Source organism: Dreissena polymorpha, chromosome 8, assembly GCF_020536995.1.
Source record: "Dreissena polymorpha isolate Duluth1 chromosome 8, UMN_Dpol_1.0, whole genome shotgun sequence".
Lineage (NCBI taxonomy): Eukaryota > Metazoa > Mollusca > Bivalvia > Myida > Dreissenidae > Dreissena > Dreissena polymorpha.
The window spans coordinates 57,438,673-57,457,691 of NC_068362.1; the positions used below are offsets into that span (position 1 = coordinate 57,438,673).

General features: G+C 38.8%; 1 protein-coding gene across 1 annotated transcript; it reads left to right on the forward strand.

Moving 5' to 3' along the window:
- The first annotated feature begins 198 nt into the window (after positions 1 to 198).
- LOC127840551 (NACHT and WD repeat domain-containing protein 2-like) lies at positions 199 to 17,530 on the forward strand. Its single transcript, XM_052368963.1, has 15 exons — positions 199 to 413; positions 1,936 to 2,164; positions 2,532 to 2,601; positions 2,981 to 3,116; positions 3,830 to 3,915; positions 5,326 to 5,442; positions 6,297 to 6,412; positions 6,882 to 6,999; positions 7,614 to 7,707; positions 8,103 to 8,266; positions 10,136 to 10,259; positions 10,575 to 10,780; positions 11,507 to 11,652; positions 15,987 to 16,042; positions 17,502 to 17,530. Exons 1-15 carry the CDS (start codon positions 374 to 376, stop codon positions 17,528 to 17,530), a joined length of 1,731 nt encoding a protein of 576 aa, XP_052224923.1. The 5' UTR covers positions 199 to 373.
- The last annotated feature ends 1,489 nt before the right edge of the window (positions 17,531 to 19,019 follow it).

Genomic DNA, 19,019 nt, shown 5'->3' on the forward strand with positions numbered 1-19,019 from the left:
AATCCGGCGTACATGTTTTTATACTCTCACTAAACACCTTAAATACTCTAACATTGGACTCGCTCAGCCTTAGATCTATCGATCAATATCGAACGGGGTGCTTGATTATTCAACCGTGAACGAGTTTATTCCCGACTATATTTAGACTGCGGTTAATGTTTTCAATATCGTTATCGATTTTACAAATATATTCAATAATTGGGTGGTTACTGTCAATATAACCAGGCGTTGTGAAAGTATTTTTGATGAACAGACATTGTGTACATACTGTAATAGTTAACTTCGAAAGGATAGTTTTCCGCAGTGAAAGAAAAGTGAACATTTATACTTTTATTAGTGCAGCAAGGATTCGCCGCGAGCCAAATTAACATACATGTATCGAAATTACAGAAGCTGCCTGGACGGCACAGCAAGTAAGTCATCATCATCATCATCATCATCATCATCATCATCATCATCATCATCATCATCATCATCATCATCATCATCATCATCATCATCATCATCATCATCATCATCATTATCATCATCATCATCATCATCATCATCATCGTCATCGTCATCGTCATCATCATCATCATCATCATCATCATCATCATCATCATCATCATCATCATCATCATCATCATCATCATAATCGTCGTCGTCGTTGTTGTCGAAGTCGTCGTCGTCATCATCATCATAATCATCATCTTCATCGTCACAACCACCACCACCTCCATAATCACTATCGTAACCATTTATTATCAATATCAATTATAAACAAAAAATTGTCAATAGGTAGTAATAATTGACCCATTTTAACCTGCGTTATGTTAGCGCGAACGCCAAGAAGAAGAAGAACCTGCGTAATGCGAAAATGGGTCTAATGCATTTTAAAGCCAGCGTAGATAAAGATCAGCCTGCGCATTCGATCAGTTTGGTTTGGATGCCCGTTTAAGAGATCACGAAATATTGCCTAGCTTCTGATCGGACTCGCGAATACGCAAAGTTGTGTGGTATTATGCTGGATGCATATGGCAAATGACCCGTTTCCCATGACGCGGGTCATTTTAGCTACATTATTTATTTGAATATGACGATTTTTTGTTTACTCATTTCACCCGTTCTCTTAACTTAAATCATGGTTATTTCAATCAAGTTTAAAAAATCTGTAAAATTTAGTCACATTGTTTCTGTAAAACAAAGCCCTCGAATGTAGTTAAAATGCCCTCTACGCGAGAATTCGGTGCGTATCCCTGCACATTGTTGCTGTAACACTCTTACGAAACCAAATTCTATGCAATTCCGTATTTTCCGAATCAAGAATATTTTGATTTCCTAACGTATAGTTAACGATGACAAAACCTCATGGATAACCGATTTTGATTGTGTACTTCACCAATTGTTCTTTTGCATTGTTGGATCAAAACTAAAATATTTTTATCAGCAACGAAAACATCCATTAGAAGCCGTTTCATGAAGATATAAGATAACGCCAAAACGTTTGAATGGTTCACTTTTTGTATGCATTGTATGCCGACAAAAGTGCATATTACCCGTAATAGATAACTCGGTATACATGAACATTAAAACATGTAAAATACATTCTGCATTGCTGACATGCGGAATACGTGTATATCCGTATGAACAATATCACTGTTTACCAATATTCAGTAAAATATCCGGATTATATTTGATATCAGAGTCCGAATGACTTATTTGTAATGAGGAAAATAATCGCGTGAATATATTGTCATTTATTTATGAAAGTGGACACGCTGTTAAACCATAACGTCTTTGGTTTCTGTGACAAAAAGAGTGCGTTGGTATATCAGAAGGTTTTGTATTTCATACTCATTATTATATTGACTGAAACTGTTAACAAATCACATTTAATGTAAACATTCTTTCATATTTGGCTCACTCGCACATCTTTTACATATGACTTCACAGATGGGGCAAATATGGGTTCCGAATTAGGTTATTATCCGAGGCCAACTGCAACAAGCAGTAAGATAACTTTGGATAACACCCCCGCCTTGGCGACAATTGCAGTTGCACCATCCACATCCGGGTTACCAGTCACATCCAGATTACCAGTGACATCGACTGCAGGGACAACTGAAGCCATAGTTAATAATCCTGGGTCCAGCATCATTTCTCCGGAAGAAAAAGCCAAGATGTAAAAACATAATGAATTTTCATAATGTATTATACATCAAGTGATTGACTTGTGTGTGAATGTTTTAAATGGTTTCATATAGTAACGCGTACATGTGTATGTTTGCCAAGTGGGTTTAGTAAGAACACGATTTTATAATACAGTGAAGATAATGCTAATATTGTGTTTATATTTAGGGTAAGTATAGGATATGTTCCTAAGACAATAAAGAACGAACATTTTGACTTTCCAATTTAAAGCAAAAACAAATATGTTTTTTGTTTCTAAATTAAAATAATGCACGCTTAAAATGTTCGGTACCGTTGTATACCACTATGAGAAAAATGTATTTCGTTTTTATATAGTATTGAATGATTAAATTTTACAGAAAAGATCAGACAAGACACTTAGACAATATGTTGAGTCAAATCGATGAATTGGAGAATTTAATGAAAACGGTAATGTCATTTCATTTTATACGTATTGACAGACTATTTTAAAAAATGTAAGAGAAATGATATAGATGTTAAATCTCACTCTTCTGATTTGTTTGCATCTAATAATTATTTTAAACATGGCTTGAAAAATATGAATTAAAAATTATAACGTTGTGTTCGTATTGATGTTATCATCTTAGCATGTAAAAGCCATCATTGCTATGCAAATAAGTTCGAACATTATTTAATCATAGACGCCGGTTCTTAGCAATTCTGTTTCTCAGAAACTAATCGTATTAATTTATCGTCTGATGTTTGGTGAAGTGTATTCGTGTATGTTCTGAAGATAGCACGATGTTCATATATTATTACTAAAGGAATCGCTGCTTACTTTTTACAGAAAATAGCGCGAATAGACAGCAAAGAAATGTCACCGGAAATAAAGCTCCGGAACGAGGCTCTCCGGGGGAGCACGGATCTGATATGCCCACCTTCCGCTAAGATCGTTCGTATCTTCACCAGCAGCACCTTCACGGGTGAGTAGCCGCAGTACCGAGGGAGTTGAACCTGGTAAGTTGCCGCATAACAGGGAGAGTTTAGTATCCGCAGTACCGCGGCAGTTAAGTATCCGCAGTACCAGGGAAGACGTAAGTAGCCGCAGTACCGGGGGTGTTGAACCTGGTGAGTTGCCGCATTACCGGTGGAGATAATTATCCGCAGTAACGGGGGAGTTGTGAGAAGCCGAAGTTCTGAGGAGTTATTACGGTAAGCATATTATCGGTGGAGTTAACCTGGACACGTATGGTGGAACTTGGAACAAATGCATCAATTAAGATACAGTTTAGTGATTTTGTGGAAAAGACGTACATTCTTTGAAAATGTGGACACCGCAAGACGGTGCAATATGTATCATATAAGCAATGTGTATACAAGTTGCATAGCACATTTATTCCAACGCAATTTCCTGTCTTACATAACTGCGGGGTCATTAATTGATTTCCACAAAATCGAGAATGTTTACTGTTTGTACATTTCGTTTAATGCTAGAAGAACGATAGAAGTCACGATGTATATACGTACATGTTATATGGTATTTGACACACTAATATAAGGTCTTCTTCACATATATTTGTATGTTTGAAGTGTGTTACACGTTGCCTAAACTTGAAGATTTAAGAAGATAATCTGGAAAAGAGAAAAATGTATTAAAATGTTATAAATCCGCATACCCTTACAATTTAAATTTCAGACACCAAGCATGAACGGAACATGTTAATGAGGGAGGCGTACCCGAAGATCAAAGCACATTGCCGCAACTTTGGATACGAATTTCAGGTCAGTCTTGCTCCCGACGAAAACGCGCAAACACTTTCAACTAGGATACAAAGCAAATTTAAAATAGTTGACGTGCTTTTCCTTTAAGAAAATAGGTTTGTCGGTGTATGCTACTATGCTAGTTGATAAAAACATTGTCTTTCTCATGCAGATGATCGGAAGGACAATAATAATATATCATGTGAACTCTATATTCTAGAAATTCGTCGTTATTCCAAGTTTTATTAAATAAATATTGTGCTGAAATTCTCAAAGTTTGTCAAGACATTATCGTTTAATTACAAGTGCACAATTAACTTTTTAATATTTATTTTTGTCTAAGCTAAGATGCTTATGCTACTGATATTCCGCAACATTCTGTAATACTGTCATTATAACCCCGCAAACGAAGTTTGTGAGGCAAACTGGATGCCATGTCTGGATGTCGAGAACTCGTGTATAGGTATTCTGAATAACAAAACGAAACTTTATAGCAGTGTTGTTAATACTATGTGAAAGGGCAAGTCTTTTTTAATAAACATATTCATGAAAGATATGTATCATAATTTGTGTTTGTCTCAGTATTTATTGCAGTGCAATGTGTCCTTGAACTTAGGCGATTGATTTAATAAATCAACGCGAATCTTTATGTCTTTGGGTATTATCAATGTGAAATAGCGAACAAGAAATTATATTAAATTGACAAATAAATAAGTGTTGCAATTGAAATTAAATATTGCGGGGCTATGTGTCATCTTCAATGACTGTTTCACTTTTATATAAAGTTGTTATAACTGATTGGGTATATAATGTTATTTTAGAAAATTGCCAAATTTAATGATGACTATAACACTGAAGATTGTTTGCAATATATAACTTGGTCAAAATGTAATCCAGATATGACAATACCCGGCCTGAATGGGGATCGTGCCCGGGACCTCCCGGTTCAAAGGCAGACGCTTTCACGCGTCGCTATAAAAGCTTGCTCGTTTTTTCAAATTAGTCTCGCTCTGGGAACACAGGAGGGACAACACTTCGTTTAAACGTTACGCCTGTGCATGCAGCATATGCTAATCTGAGACGAAACTTTACGCACATGTTTAGTTTAAACCTATTTATTTTATCTCGATTGCATCGAAAGCCTAGGGCTTATATAAAAGCTCTCGAGAACCAGTACTTGGTGTCTTTGGGGGAGATCTAAAAAACGCTCCCACGGTGGGGATCGAACCTGTGACCTCCCGGTCGCTAGGCGGACACAATATCCATTACATGTACGCACATGTATTAAGCCCGGTTTTCTCAGAGCTTGACTTAAATGTAACTCAACCAAAACATTAACCGGTATAAATAGGGATCGTCCCCAGGAGCTCCCGGTAAAATGTAGACGATTTAAAGCTGCGGTGTAAAGGGTTTCCTCGCTCTGTCTTTCAGGTAGTGGACATGCGTTGGGGTGTCCGAGACGAGGCCACTGACGACCACATGGGAACTGAACTCTGTCTCAAGGAACTCAGGCTGTGTCAGCAGCTCTCCACTGGGCCCAGCTTCGTGGTACGTACTTCCGGACCATGGTCATTGCGCCCATTGTTCTAATGAGCCTCGATCTTGGATAAACTGGGCTTAATCCCTGTGCGTGAAGTGTCTTCCCATCTTTGCCTGTGCAGTCCGCACAAGCTAATCAGGAACGACACTGCATACCGCACAGGCCAATCAGGAACAACGCTGCATACCGCACAGGCCAATCTGGGACGACGCTTTACTCAGATGCATAAAGCTCAGTTTCCCAAAACGAGGCTCTAATGTGTTACTGTCTTATTGTATTGCAATTTTAGTGGATGCAATATTTCATAGTGACTATAAACTATGAATTCGCCTTACTTTAAGTATCTGCGATTGTATTAATAATTTGTTGAGCAAGATGCCCTTATTATGATGACTTTATTTGTTTGTTTATTAGTTTTGTTTGGTTGGTTAAATATGAATAATTTTATATAAAACACACGGATAAGACTAAAATATTCTTAGAGCATTTTTTTCATGTTGCATGGTTAGGGAAAACAAACAAGCAAGCAGGATATTTAAGGGTTTGTTCAACCATTGTGAATTTGTGACGCCCATATAAATGTACATAACGCACTACTTAATACCAGTGTAATGAAAACTGGGCTTAATGCATGTGCGTAAAGTGACGCACAGGCTAATCTGGGTTAACACTTTCCTCCTAAACTGGATTTTTGCTATGTAGAGACTTCCTTTAAACGAAAATTATCATAAAAGCGGAACGGGTCGCCCCTGGTTAGCCTATTTGGACTGCACAGACCAATCTGGTACAACACTATATGAACATGCATTAAGCAGAGTTTTCCCAGAACGAGGTTCTTATAATGACCAGTTTACTTTCGCAGTCGCTTCTGTCGCACAAGTACGGTTACATCGCGTTCCCCCGGTCGATCGCGGCAGATGAGTTCGAGTCTCTCATGACGCAGGTCGAGGACCCGGCGACCGTCCGGCTCTTCCACAAGTAAGAACAACTTCCGGTCTGGCTAAATGTATCTTTTTGTTTTTACAAGAAGATTTCATCGGGTACATACTTTAAGGACAGCTATATTTTTTCACTTCAATCCAAAATATAAAAATCAGGTTGTCCGGTTTGCGCAGTTTTTGTTACACGCGCTTGTCACCACTTCTCACCTCGGCAACTAAGTTTCAATCCCCGTTCCCGGAAGCATGTTAGTTTGGTTGGTGTTCATCATACCGGACAGGTGGGATTTCCTTCGGGAACTCCGACTACCCCCCCCCCCCCCCCCCCCACCCCACTACACCGAAATCTACAATATTGAAAAAAGAACTAAATAGCTGGAAATTGCAGCAATTATTCAAAATTCGTCCAAACGTTTGTAAATCGTGTAAGTTAATAAGATTGGAGTGCTAGGACACACTCCGGGTCCTCGAATAATGCAGCCTCAGGTGCGAAATGCGTTCCCCTGTAGGTGGTATTCCCGGGACGACAACGCGGTTCCTCCCGCTTACATCCTCGCATCCATCAGCACGCACTTGCCGGATTTCATAAGCATGGACAGAGACAGGCAGAAAGTCGGCAAAGAGCAGGTTCGTATAGTATTTTTATAGGCCGATATTGTTAGTGATTTATGTCGCGTGTTCTTTTCATAAATGATTTGTCTAAAGACTCTTACTATGCCAACATCGATACAGCATGAACACACAAATCACTACATAATTATCTCATTTATATTTGTAATTGAGCACTGAAAATATTGCAACAAAAGAAATACCACAGTTTGGGTTTATAGTTGTAAATCTTTTTGACGTAATACCTTAGCCTAAATTTCAAACTGTAATATCATTATGCAACATTGTTGTAATAAAAACATATTGATTTAATACTGTTCAATACATTAATGTACAACAGATACACCCATTTACTATTTTGTTATATCGATAGCGATAACAGGCGCATTCCTTACATGATTTATATATGAGCCGCGTCATGCAAAATTTCGTCTTAATGTATACACGGCTTAAGCTGTCCGGTTGAATGGCACGCAAGGTTTCGTGGTATCATAAGCTGACAACGAAGTCTGCGAATGTGCAGGCTCGTCTGGAGCTACGCTTTCCGCATATTGCATAATACCCATGTTCGCATGACGCGAGTCATACAGTCTTCCAATGCTTCACACGTTTTGTTCGTTTCATGCCATCAGTGGTGGAAGGAGAGCGAGCAAATGCAGCACGCTCTGGAGTCAGCCGCCACCAGGGTGTTCGACCAGGAAACGGCCCGAAAGTACATAATTTCCGGTATACTGATTACATATGATCATTTGATTACCAGCATATCTGCGAACGCAAGCGTTTTAGTATTTTAATTCGGAGTCTAAGTCCAGTCTTCTACCCGTTACAATATACAAGATTATTTGCATGCATATACAAACATTCAAATGCGATATATTCATTTTACTGGCTTTAATAATTGATTCGGTAGTTAAAGTAACGTATTTTCATACAGTTAGTTTACAATATGAAAGTGAAAAACTTTGCGAGATTTATAAATTAGTTTGTGTTTCACAAACAAATAAAAAAGATAAGAAGGTAATACAAATATTATACATTTCATTAGAAGGAGAAGTGAGCATGTACATGTGTGTAAGCTTCAAATTCAATACGTTGAATACTGGTGATGTTCGTTGCTATAGTGACGGAGGCGGAAGTGGAGGAAGGCCTGCTCAAGGCGGAGGACTCCATCGCCAGGCAGGCCATCTGGCTGCGCCGGAATATCGAAGACATCGACCGCCAGGAGAGCAGCTACGCACTTTCTAGATATACCGGTGAGCGCATGCGCACGAATATGTATTATAAAGTATATGAGCCTCGGAATCAATGCATGCGCGTAAAGGGTTGCCCCAGATTAGGTTTTGCATTCAGCACAGGCGTAGTGTAAGCGGAAAGTGTCATCACCGATTAGCATTTCCGGACTGCACAGGCAAATCTGGGACGATACTTTGCGCTCGAGCATTATGCCCAGTTTTCCAAGAGCGAGACTCTCTATGTAAACACGTGCGATTAATGCGTACATCGTTGTTTTCGTATCTTAAGGTCGTGCCTATTCTATAAGGAATATTTTACTATTGCATAACGGCTTTTCGTATCGTTTTTGTGATCTTTCGAATGATTGATGAGCCGAGTTGGATTGAAAAATGGTAATGCTGTGACTCAAACGATTCATATGGTCGCGTATTCATTTTTATCACGTAGTTCGTGTTGTGACGCAGTTATTGTTGTCGTCACATTAATCATGCGGTCACGTGATTCATAATGTCACGTTTAGTCACGTGCTCAAGTAGGGTATGTTGTCAGGTGGTTTTTTATGTAACGTATAGTCACGTGTTTACGCAGTGTGTTGTCACGGGGTTAAATCTGCCACGTATAGTCACATGCTCACGTAGTGTGTGTTGTCACGTTCTTCCTTCTGTCACGTAATTCGTGCTGTCACGTATTGTCACGAGCTCATGTAGTGCTTGTTTTCACGTGGAACATTATGTCACGTGGTTCATTATGTCAAGTAAAGTCACGTGCTCACGTAGCGCGTATTGTCAAGTGGTTCAATCTTTCACGTAAAGTCAAATGTTCACGATTTGTGCGTTGTCGCGTGGTTCATTCTGTCACGTATAGTCACATGCTCATGTAGTGTATGTCGTTACGTTGTTCATTCTGTCACATATTTTAAAGTCCTCACGTACTGTGTGTTGTCACGTTGTTCGTTCTGTCACGTATAGTCACGTGCTTCCGTAGTGCATGTTGTCACATTGTTCATTTCGTCACGTATAGCCACGTGCTCACGTAGTGAATGTTGTCATGTTGTTAATTCTGTCACAGACGGTCACGTGCTCACGTAGTGTGTCTTCTCACGTGGTTATTCTGTCACATACAGTCACGTGCTCACGTAGTGTTTGTTGTCACGTAGTTTGTTCTGTAACGTTGTTTATTCTGTCGCGTATAATCACATGTTCACGTAGTGTGTGTTGTCACGTGGTAAGTTATGTAACGTGGCTTATTCTGTCGCGTTTAGACGCGTTTTACGTGGTTCGTTCTGTCACGTCGTTTATTATGTCACATACAATTACATGCTCACGTAGTGTGTATTCTCATGTGGTTCGTTCTGTCACATGTTTTATCCTTTCGCGTATTTTTACGTTGTCACGAAGTGTGTGTTGTCACGTGGTTTATTCAGTCATGTGGTTCATTCTGTCACGCATAGTCACATGCTAACGTAATGTGTGTTGTTACCTGGTTTGTTCTGCAACGTGGTATATTCTGTCGCGTATAGTCACGTTCTCACAAAGTATGTTCTCACGTGGTTCGTTCTATCACCGGTTCATTCTGTCACATACAATCACATGCTCAAAGAGTGTGTTGTTACCTGGTTCGTTCTGCAACGTGGTTTATACTGTCGCGTATAGTCACGTTCTCACGAAGTATGTTCTTACGTGGTTTGTTCTGTCACGTGGTTCATTCTATCACATACAATAACGTGCTCAAAGAGTATGTTGTCACTTGATTTGTTTTGTCGCGTGTTTCGTCCTGTCACGTATTTTTACGTGGTCATGTTGTGTGTTTTGTCACGTGGTTTGTTCAGTCAAGTGGTTCATTCTGTCAAATATATGCACTTGTTCACGTACAGTGTGTGTTGTCATGTGATAATACGTTCAGATGTATTGCAGAGTGACAGGGTGCTCAGGAGAAGGTGGAAAAGGCTCACCGGATGTTGCGGGAACTCAAGGAGCACCGGATGGAGCGGCGCCTGCATTCAGACCAGATCCTTCACTACAACGTGCACTGGGTTGGCCCAGAAGGTATGTCGGGAGCACAAAGGCTGGTTGTGTATGCATTCACTTACCCTTTACCACTGACTATCAAACGCATTACGCGTAAAAACTAAATAACATCAAAAGTTACAGTGTTGTCCATAATTGGGATTGTTTGTGCGGACGAGTAAACAAAATTTGTTAATAAACATGTACACCTTCAATTCAATGCAATAAATATCAAGACAATTTCTTCGTTTCCAATTTATATTCTGAGATTGCTTGATTTTTTAATTCATGTTCAAATTTAATTGAATAAACGTATGACGTGTAAGTATTAAGCACATCCGATTTGCGCTGCAGGGATCGATCCTGATACCAGCGAAGAGCACCGGAAGTATCTGGCGCGCCTCTGCAAGGACTTCACGGACAACATGATCTCCCTGACGACTCAGGCTATTCGGAATCGATATCTCCTGCACGACAAGCTAACCGAGGAATGTCTGCAGCACATCCGGTTGTGTCAGTCCAAGTGCGCCGAGTTCCATGGACGTTCAGAGACGCTGGAGGTGCGCGCGCATATTTTCATCCTTTCAAAATAACATTACTATCAATTTGGGAATCATGAGCAATTTCCCACCTACTAGTTTAACGAATTGTGTAATGGGTTTTCAATAAAGGATCCTCCAACTGTCCCAGACAAAGCGGTTACCGGAAACAAATTGGCACAAATGAATATCTTAATAAGCATCTGTAGAGTGGACTTTATTAGTGGCTGCGTGTGTTAGGTCTTTCCTATATTAAAGCTTTAATATATTATTTATGTACATATAACAGAGACGCTGGAGGTGCGCGCGCATATTTTCATCCTTTCAAAATTGCATTACTTTCAATTTGGGGAATCATGAGCAATTTCCCACCTACCAGTTTAACGAACGTGGATGTTAAATTATTATAGTTAAACATGAAGCAAAGACAAAACGTGGGAAGTTTATGACTTAGGATATGAGCCTCGCTCCAGGAAAACAGGGCTTAAGTCATGTGCGCTAAATTTCATTCCAAATTAACCTGTGCAGTCCGTACTGGCTAATCACGGACGTCATTTTCGAAAATTTTATTTTTTCATTTTAATGAGGTCTCTTAAAAACGAAAATCCAGGTATAGGCGGAAAGAGCTGTTCTTGATTAGCCTGTGCGGACTGCACAGGCGAAACTGCGATGACACTTAACGCACATGCATTTAGCCCAGTTTACCCTCAATTGTTGCCGTCGCCATTGTAAACTCTTCTCTTGCAGCGGATCAAATCCTACCTGCTGGACACATCGACAACGGCCCCGCTCGTTGTGCACGGGATCAGTGGAACGGGAAAAACTTCCATCCTGGCAATGGCGGCGAAACTGTGCAAAACCTGGCTGGCCAAGACGCCCAAGCTCGTGTTAAGGTAACTTATGCCGGGCCGACTTGAGTATATCTTGAGCTTCCTCCGACCGGAAGGTTTAAAGATTCAATAAACACACACACAAATACACACACACACACACACACACACACACACACACACACACACACACACACACACACACACACACACACACACACACACACACACACACACACACACACACACACACACACACACACACACACACACACACATACACACACACACACACACACACACACACACACACACACCACACACACACACACACACACACACACACCCACACACACACACACACACACACACACACACACACACACACACACACACACACACACACACACACACACACACACACACACACACACACACACACCACACACACACACACACACACACACATGTTTGTATAGGTACCATTCCGGGGACCATGACTTTAACGTGGTTTTCGAGGACATCATTATAACGCTGTCCTTTCTCTACAACAAAATCTATTAATACGCAGATATAGATAGGAAAGAAAAATTTCTATTCAAAAATATGATACACGCAGTAGTTACCACAGAAAACACTTCGAGGTCCTCTCTCACTTAGCTATATTTATGAGGACATCAAAGCGAGGACATCCTTTATTTGCATATATCACACACTGGACAACTACATACAACACGAGGACCCTTATTTGCATATATCACACAATGGACAACTACATGCAACATGAGGCATATATTACACACTGGAAAAGTTCGGACAATTTAAGGACTTCCAACGCGAGGACCTTCATACATACAATGTGCAGATTTTAAAGGACAACACATACATATATTCGCTGACACCTGGATCAAAGTTTCCAATTAATTAATCGATATTATTTTACAGTGTGCTTCATTTGTTACATCGCCATTTATGCTTGACATCAGCTCATAATCGACCTTTAAAATAATATTGCTAAAATCAGTCTTTTACCTCCAGGTTTCCATGGGTTCAACCATTCTTATCCCGAAAGAAATCAAAATTGTTGCTGTAAGCGAATCCCAATATCAGTAATAGTGTGTCAATACATGCGTAAATCTGCATGTCATAGATCTAAGACAATAATGAGCAGAAGTGGTGTGTACCATAAATAGATATTCAAAACACACTTTTATAGGTCGTTAGAAATATTCAGGTTCGCTCACAACTGTTGACATATTGGAATTCATAATCCACCTCCTTTATGCCTCAGTCACAAATAATCCGGTCGCCGGCCGATGTGTCCGATCTCAATGCATCGGGAAGACTGGACACGTCGGAGCCGTCCGCCGTCCGATGAGTGACAAAGTTTAAAACCTCAGTCACAAATAGACACCGATCACCTTCCTATCAGCGGCCGACGTTTTTTTCCGCTCATCGGGCTGGCGCCGGCCGATGATCGCGCGCACATCGGGTCATTTTGTAGCATCGGGCGGCGTCCGGATTATTTGTTTATATCACAGTTTGTTTTACCCGACATCGGGCCCGGAAAGGAATCGAGTTGAGATCGAAAAAAGATCGGACGATCAACGAACGGTTATCGCCCGGCGTGCGCCCGACATCGGATTCATTGTACGTGTATCATAACGAGCATCGTCCGGCGTCCGTCGGGCATCGTGCGGAGGCCCTCCGGCAATCAGACGGTCGCCGGTCGATTTATATGCCTCTGGGAAATACCTTTACTTTTGCCGATACTCGTTCAATTAATCCGATGTCGGGCGATACCCGTGCGTCGATCGTCCGATCTTGTTTCGATCTCAACACGATTCCTTCCTGGGCCCGAAATCGGGTAAAATTTTAAGTGAGACTTAAAATTAATCCGGACGCCGCCCGATGCTACATATTGGCCCGGTTTCCGTGCGATCATCGGCCGGTCGCCAGCCCGATGAGCGGAAAAATACGTCGGCCGCTGATCGGACGGCGATCGGTGTCTATTTGTGACTGAGGTATTAACCAACAAAATAACTTACAACGTCACAAATATTTTCTGATATTTATTTTCTCAACTATTCTTAAGTACAAAGAAAGTACAATAGTGAGCATGTTTGTCATAAAGTAAATGCACAGAGGTTTAAATTAGAGATTGCTTACGGTAGTTTTATTTTATAGAATTTGATATAAATATTAACATGAAATATTGAAAAATCTTGCTTGAATGACAATATTTTATACACACATTGTAAATCATGCATCAACAATATCGACAACAGACTTAAATTGTTATTCGACTACATTGTAGAAATACGAATCATCAGAAAATAACTGGTTAATCTGTGTTTTAGTTCCACTTAATGAAACAAGAGGGCCAAGATTGCCCTTTATTGCTTATATGACAATCACTAATCACTCATTAAAACTTTGTTTTGATGCATGACCTAGATTTTTTACCCCAGATCATGACCTACATATAACTAAGGTAGAAATTCAGACAAAATTTGGTATAGATACAATCGAAACAGTGACTTCTGAAGTATTTACAAGGTTTTCCAGAAATTTGCCCTAGTGACCTAATACTTGACCGGAAACGACCCATTATCAAACTTGACCTACATATTATTGAAACAAACATTTTGACAAAGTTTCATGAAAATCCAATCAAAACAGTGATTTCTAAAGTGTTCATATTGTTTTCCCTTATTTTTCCCTTGTGACCTAGTTTTTCACCTCAAATGGCCCACTATCAAACTTGTCCAATTGTGTCAATATTAACATCCTGACCCTTTTTTGCTAAAATTAGGCTTAAAATTGAGTTCACAAGGTAAAGACTGATGACGCACGATGCCAAACAGAGAATGATTCTAAAAGCTAACCTTTTTAAATATCAGTAAATGATTTTATAAAAATAATCCTCATTATACTTTAAACCATTATATAGTAGTTAGGTGATATTAACAAGGGTCAATTATTTAAACGTCATGCAACATAATGCAAAATTGACATATTAATGTATCAAAAAGCTTTCTAGTCAACATAATAAATAGATCCCCATCATATTAAGCAAAAATCGTTTCTAGAAAAGATTGCCCATGCACTAAGATTAACTGCAAAGTCTGCAATTTTCATTCGAACAAATTTAACACTTAAGTTTGTTTACAACAGCAAACAGATTTACTTATTAATACAACATAAACTAGAGGGCTAAGATAGCCCTATATCGCTCAAATGACAATTTCTGTTGACTCATTAAAATATTTATTGAACTGGTGACCTAGTTTTTTGCCCCAGATGACCCATGTCAGAACTTGGTTTACATATCATTAAGACAAACATTCTGACAAGGATTGGTGAAGATACAATTAAGATTTGACAACAACAGTAGTTTTGGTGAAGATACAATCAAAATTTGACAACTACAGTGTTCATAAGGTTTTACTAAGATAACAAAATTATTCTTCTGACCCAGCTGTGCAGAGCATTTGGCCTCTTGTGTTCACAGCATAAAGTTTGACGACGCACCATGAAGACTGAACCTAAAGGCTCACCCTGTCACTTTGAGGCATGTGATCTAGAAAGGCCATTATTCTCAACCAAATAATAATCAAAGTATAACATAAATGAACCATTTTACTAGTTTAATACCAACAATATGTTAAAAATGGGCCATTGAAAATAATAAGCTAAGCTAAGGGATGCCCTGTTTGGTTTCAAATCACAAATAGTATTAACTACAACAGATTAGATTTTTGTGTTAAAAACTGCTGATTGAAAACTCCCAGAATGATATGAAAAATATTAGAATTATCAATTACCTTGTACAAGTAAACATTCCTATGACATACATAACAGATTAACTTTGACACAAACTCAGCCCTTAAACGAAGACAACCATATTATACAGGAATATGTACTCTAACTTGTTCACATGATTCTCCAATATAAACTGTTCATTTCCAAGTTGTGATGATCTGCCAACTGCACATTAGGAGGGATTGGACAACAAATTTTAGATAAGCCATGCCACTTCCATTTTTAGTCTCTAACTCAATTGCATCTACCACAACCATAATTAACAGTTTAAAACCTTTATTACAAAAAATGTGTTTCATTGTGTAAAACAGGTCAGCACTTTGCCAAGCTATTTAAACAGATTAGGTTATTTTTCTATTTAGGTACATTTGTATGTTGATCCGTACATTGTTTAAAGATGCTGGACCGGTAAGTCAATACGAATATTTCAGGATAAGAAATAACACTATATGTCAAATCAATAATATAATATAACAATGCAATAAGATTGGTCACTAATTTCAACATGTAAACGTTGTATTTTTGCTGTCAATGTGTATTATCAAAACATTTCTTGAATTTCAACATTCTAGGAAGAAAAACACTAAGCCAGTAGAAGGATTCCAACTGAAGACATCCAGATCTGCAGGCGAGTACTCTTCCACTGCACTATGGAGGACTAGTTGTTACACGCTATTAAGATACAGAATGTATACTACGCACAAAAACAAACATAATGTTAACAAACATGAGATTAAAGCTGGCAGCTTTTTATCAACAATTATAATTTTCTTTTTTTTTTAAAGCACCCTGAGGTTTTCATTTTGGCTATATACATATTTAGGTATTGCAAAGTATTGAAAAAGCATTAATTAAAATTACACATATTAGTATTCTTTGAGGTAGCTATGTGTATGGTTCCTTCTGTACATTCACTAGTTTGATACTGGATTTTCCTATTTCAACCTGTTCTTTGTCTCCATCTCCTTGTATGACATTTAAACTTTCCTCAACAAAAATGTTCACTGTGTCTCGTTCTGGATATTCTGTGCCTTTACAATCACTGTCACTTTCCTCTGATGAGATGTAATCGGCATCATTATCATAATCATATGAATCTTCTACAAAGTCATCGGTTTCAATTTGTTGCTCTTCAGCATTCCTACAAAATATAAATATAAAATTGTAATGTTTATGATACAAACTCTACCAATATTCTGACAAAAGCCTTTATATCAGTATTATATAAATACTGGTATAATGACACCTGTCTGCTTTTTTATATATGTATGTGCATTTGTGTGTGAATTTCTAAATAACTTATCTTTTGAGGACTTCAGCAATGTATCTCTATCTGCACACTGAAACCAATGTGAGGACTTGAACTATTAATCTCTTTTTACATATGTCAAGAAAAGTCAACCTTATTGAGAAACAATATATATTCATAAAACACAGTTTACATGTTGAATGTGTTACATGGAACCTACACATAGTTTGATGATTGTAGGTGGCAGTGTAAGTGTTTTGTGCAATAGCAAATATGATGTACCATTATGAAACTTTCGAACATTTTCGGAACCATGGTAAAATATAAACAAGAGCACAGCATAACGGGTGCCACGTTCGGCTGCGAAAGCTTGTCAGAATTTATTTTTTTAGAGGTCACAGTGACCCCAAATGGGTGTGGCATGTAGAACTCATCAAGGTGCATCTACAAATGAAGTTTCGAAGTTGTAGGTGGAAGCACTTTGATTTTAGAGCCAATGTAAAGGTTTTAGCACAAAGCCGGCGGACGGCGGACGACGAGCAGGCTATGACAATACCTTGGGTTTTCTCCGAAAACAGCCTCGCTAAAAATCAATGAACATACAATTTGTTGTGCGCATCCTCGCCTACGGTCTTAATTAGGGTACTGATAGTGGTCATGGAAAGAGAAGACAGGCTCTCAGGCTAATTGGCAGGACACAGTTTGTGTATGTTTGATCTTTGAATTCTTATTGTAACCATAACCTTTAACATAGGGCACACCTTCATCATAACCCAGGAAATGATACAGGAACTGGTTATGTCAAGCTCTCCCCCTAATGACTGAACTACATCCTCAGCATCATCTGCCAAGTACAAGTCACGATAAGCAAAATACACAGAGTTCAAAAATCATTTCCAGGCTAAAAAACAAATTTCCATGAATACAGACCCTGCTATAAAGTGGATACATCTATTGCCCTTAACTTACAATACAACTAAAATAAAACAAACTCAATACTTCAGAAAGATTCCATGTTCCATAAAATATGTACAGCTACTTAGCTGGTTTTTAGTCGTGAGCCAAAACTAAATTTACATAGAATGTTTTGCAAATCAGTATGTGCTTAGAAGCCTTAGCTACACTTAGAACCGTAACTCACTATGCTAGGAATGATTACGCTGCCTGTCTGCACTGCAGACGACGAATGATTAGGAGCGTCTGCTCTACTCCTGCAGTGAGTTTATTTACCAGCTTGTAAGACGACATTGACCAGTCTAGTGTTTATCATTGAAATCTGTACATATTGGCTGCCTTCAGGGACATGGGGCTAATGCATGTCAAAAAAGATTAGCCTGTGCACACTGATTAGCCTGTGCAATGCACACATGCTAATCAAGGACGACAACAACAAACAACTTCAGTGCCTTCAGCGCTTTGATTTTCTCAATGTCACTAGTAAAATCTTTTCACTTAGATGAGCAGACATCATAAAATGCTGGGTCTGAAAGCTTTCTTTAAACATGTGTATATATAAGGTTACAAACTATAGGCATTTTCCTGATGTGGTATAGTACCTGTCTACAAAGTATGGAAGTGCTAGATGCAAAACAACTTAAGTTATTTACAGTCTTTTTAAAGGCCTCACCAGTCACACAGAATCTACTTGGATTTCCTTCACCGGCAAACTCCTTTCAAACAACTGGCTGAACAACTTCACTACTTAGATATGTTGTGGTAGTAAATTACCTCTCACACTATCTTTTGTTTTAATTTGGCATAATGTCTGGGATCAAAGACTGAAACTTCAGTTTGTCTATAAACAGTTCAGCATAAAACTGACTGTTACAATGGCAATTTCTTACAAAATGTATATATCAACTTTGGAGTGCTGAGCCATTAAAGCCGCTTTGACTGTTAACCAAAAGTGGTAAAGTCTTCAGAAGTTGATCAGGAGGTTTTAGGCTCAAGCTGGACCGCTTTATAATGCCATTGTTTTCTTTGAGCAAGAAAATTCATTCACATTGCTCAGTGGACAGTATTGAAAATAAGTTTCTAAAACTTAACTACCGGTTCTGCTTATAATCAGAAGCAAGACAATATGTTATTATCCAAACCCTTTCATTCTTTTTTCGGAAATATGGCGAATGATTTAATAACCGCAAGTACATATTGAAAATGTCATCTTTTGATGAAATTGGTGTGTTAGAGCACTTAGACCCATACTTGTCCAAACAAGTGCGGTTTTAGTTAAATAAATGCATACATTTTGCCAAACAAATATCCCTTTGTGCATGGGAAAAAACTCCTGCATCACAAGAAAGCTACAAATGCTCACATCGTCCATTAACAAATATGTGTATCTGGTGAAGTTAAA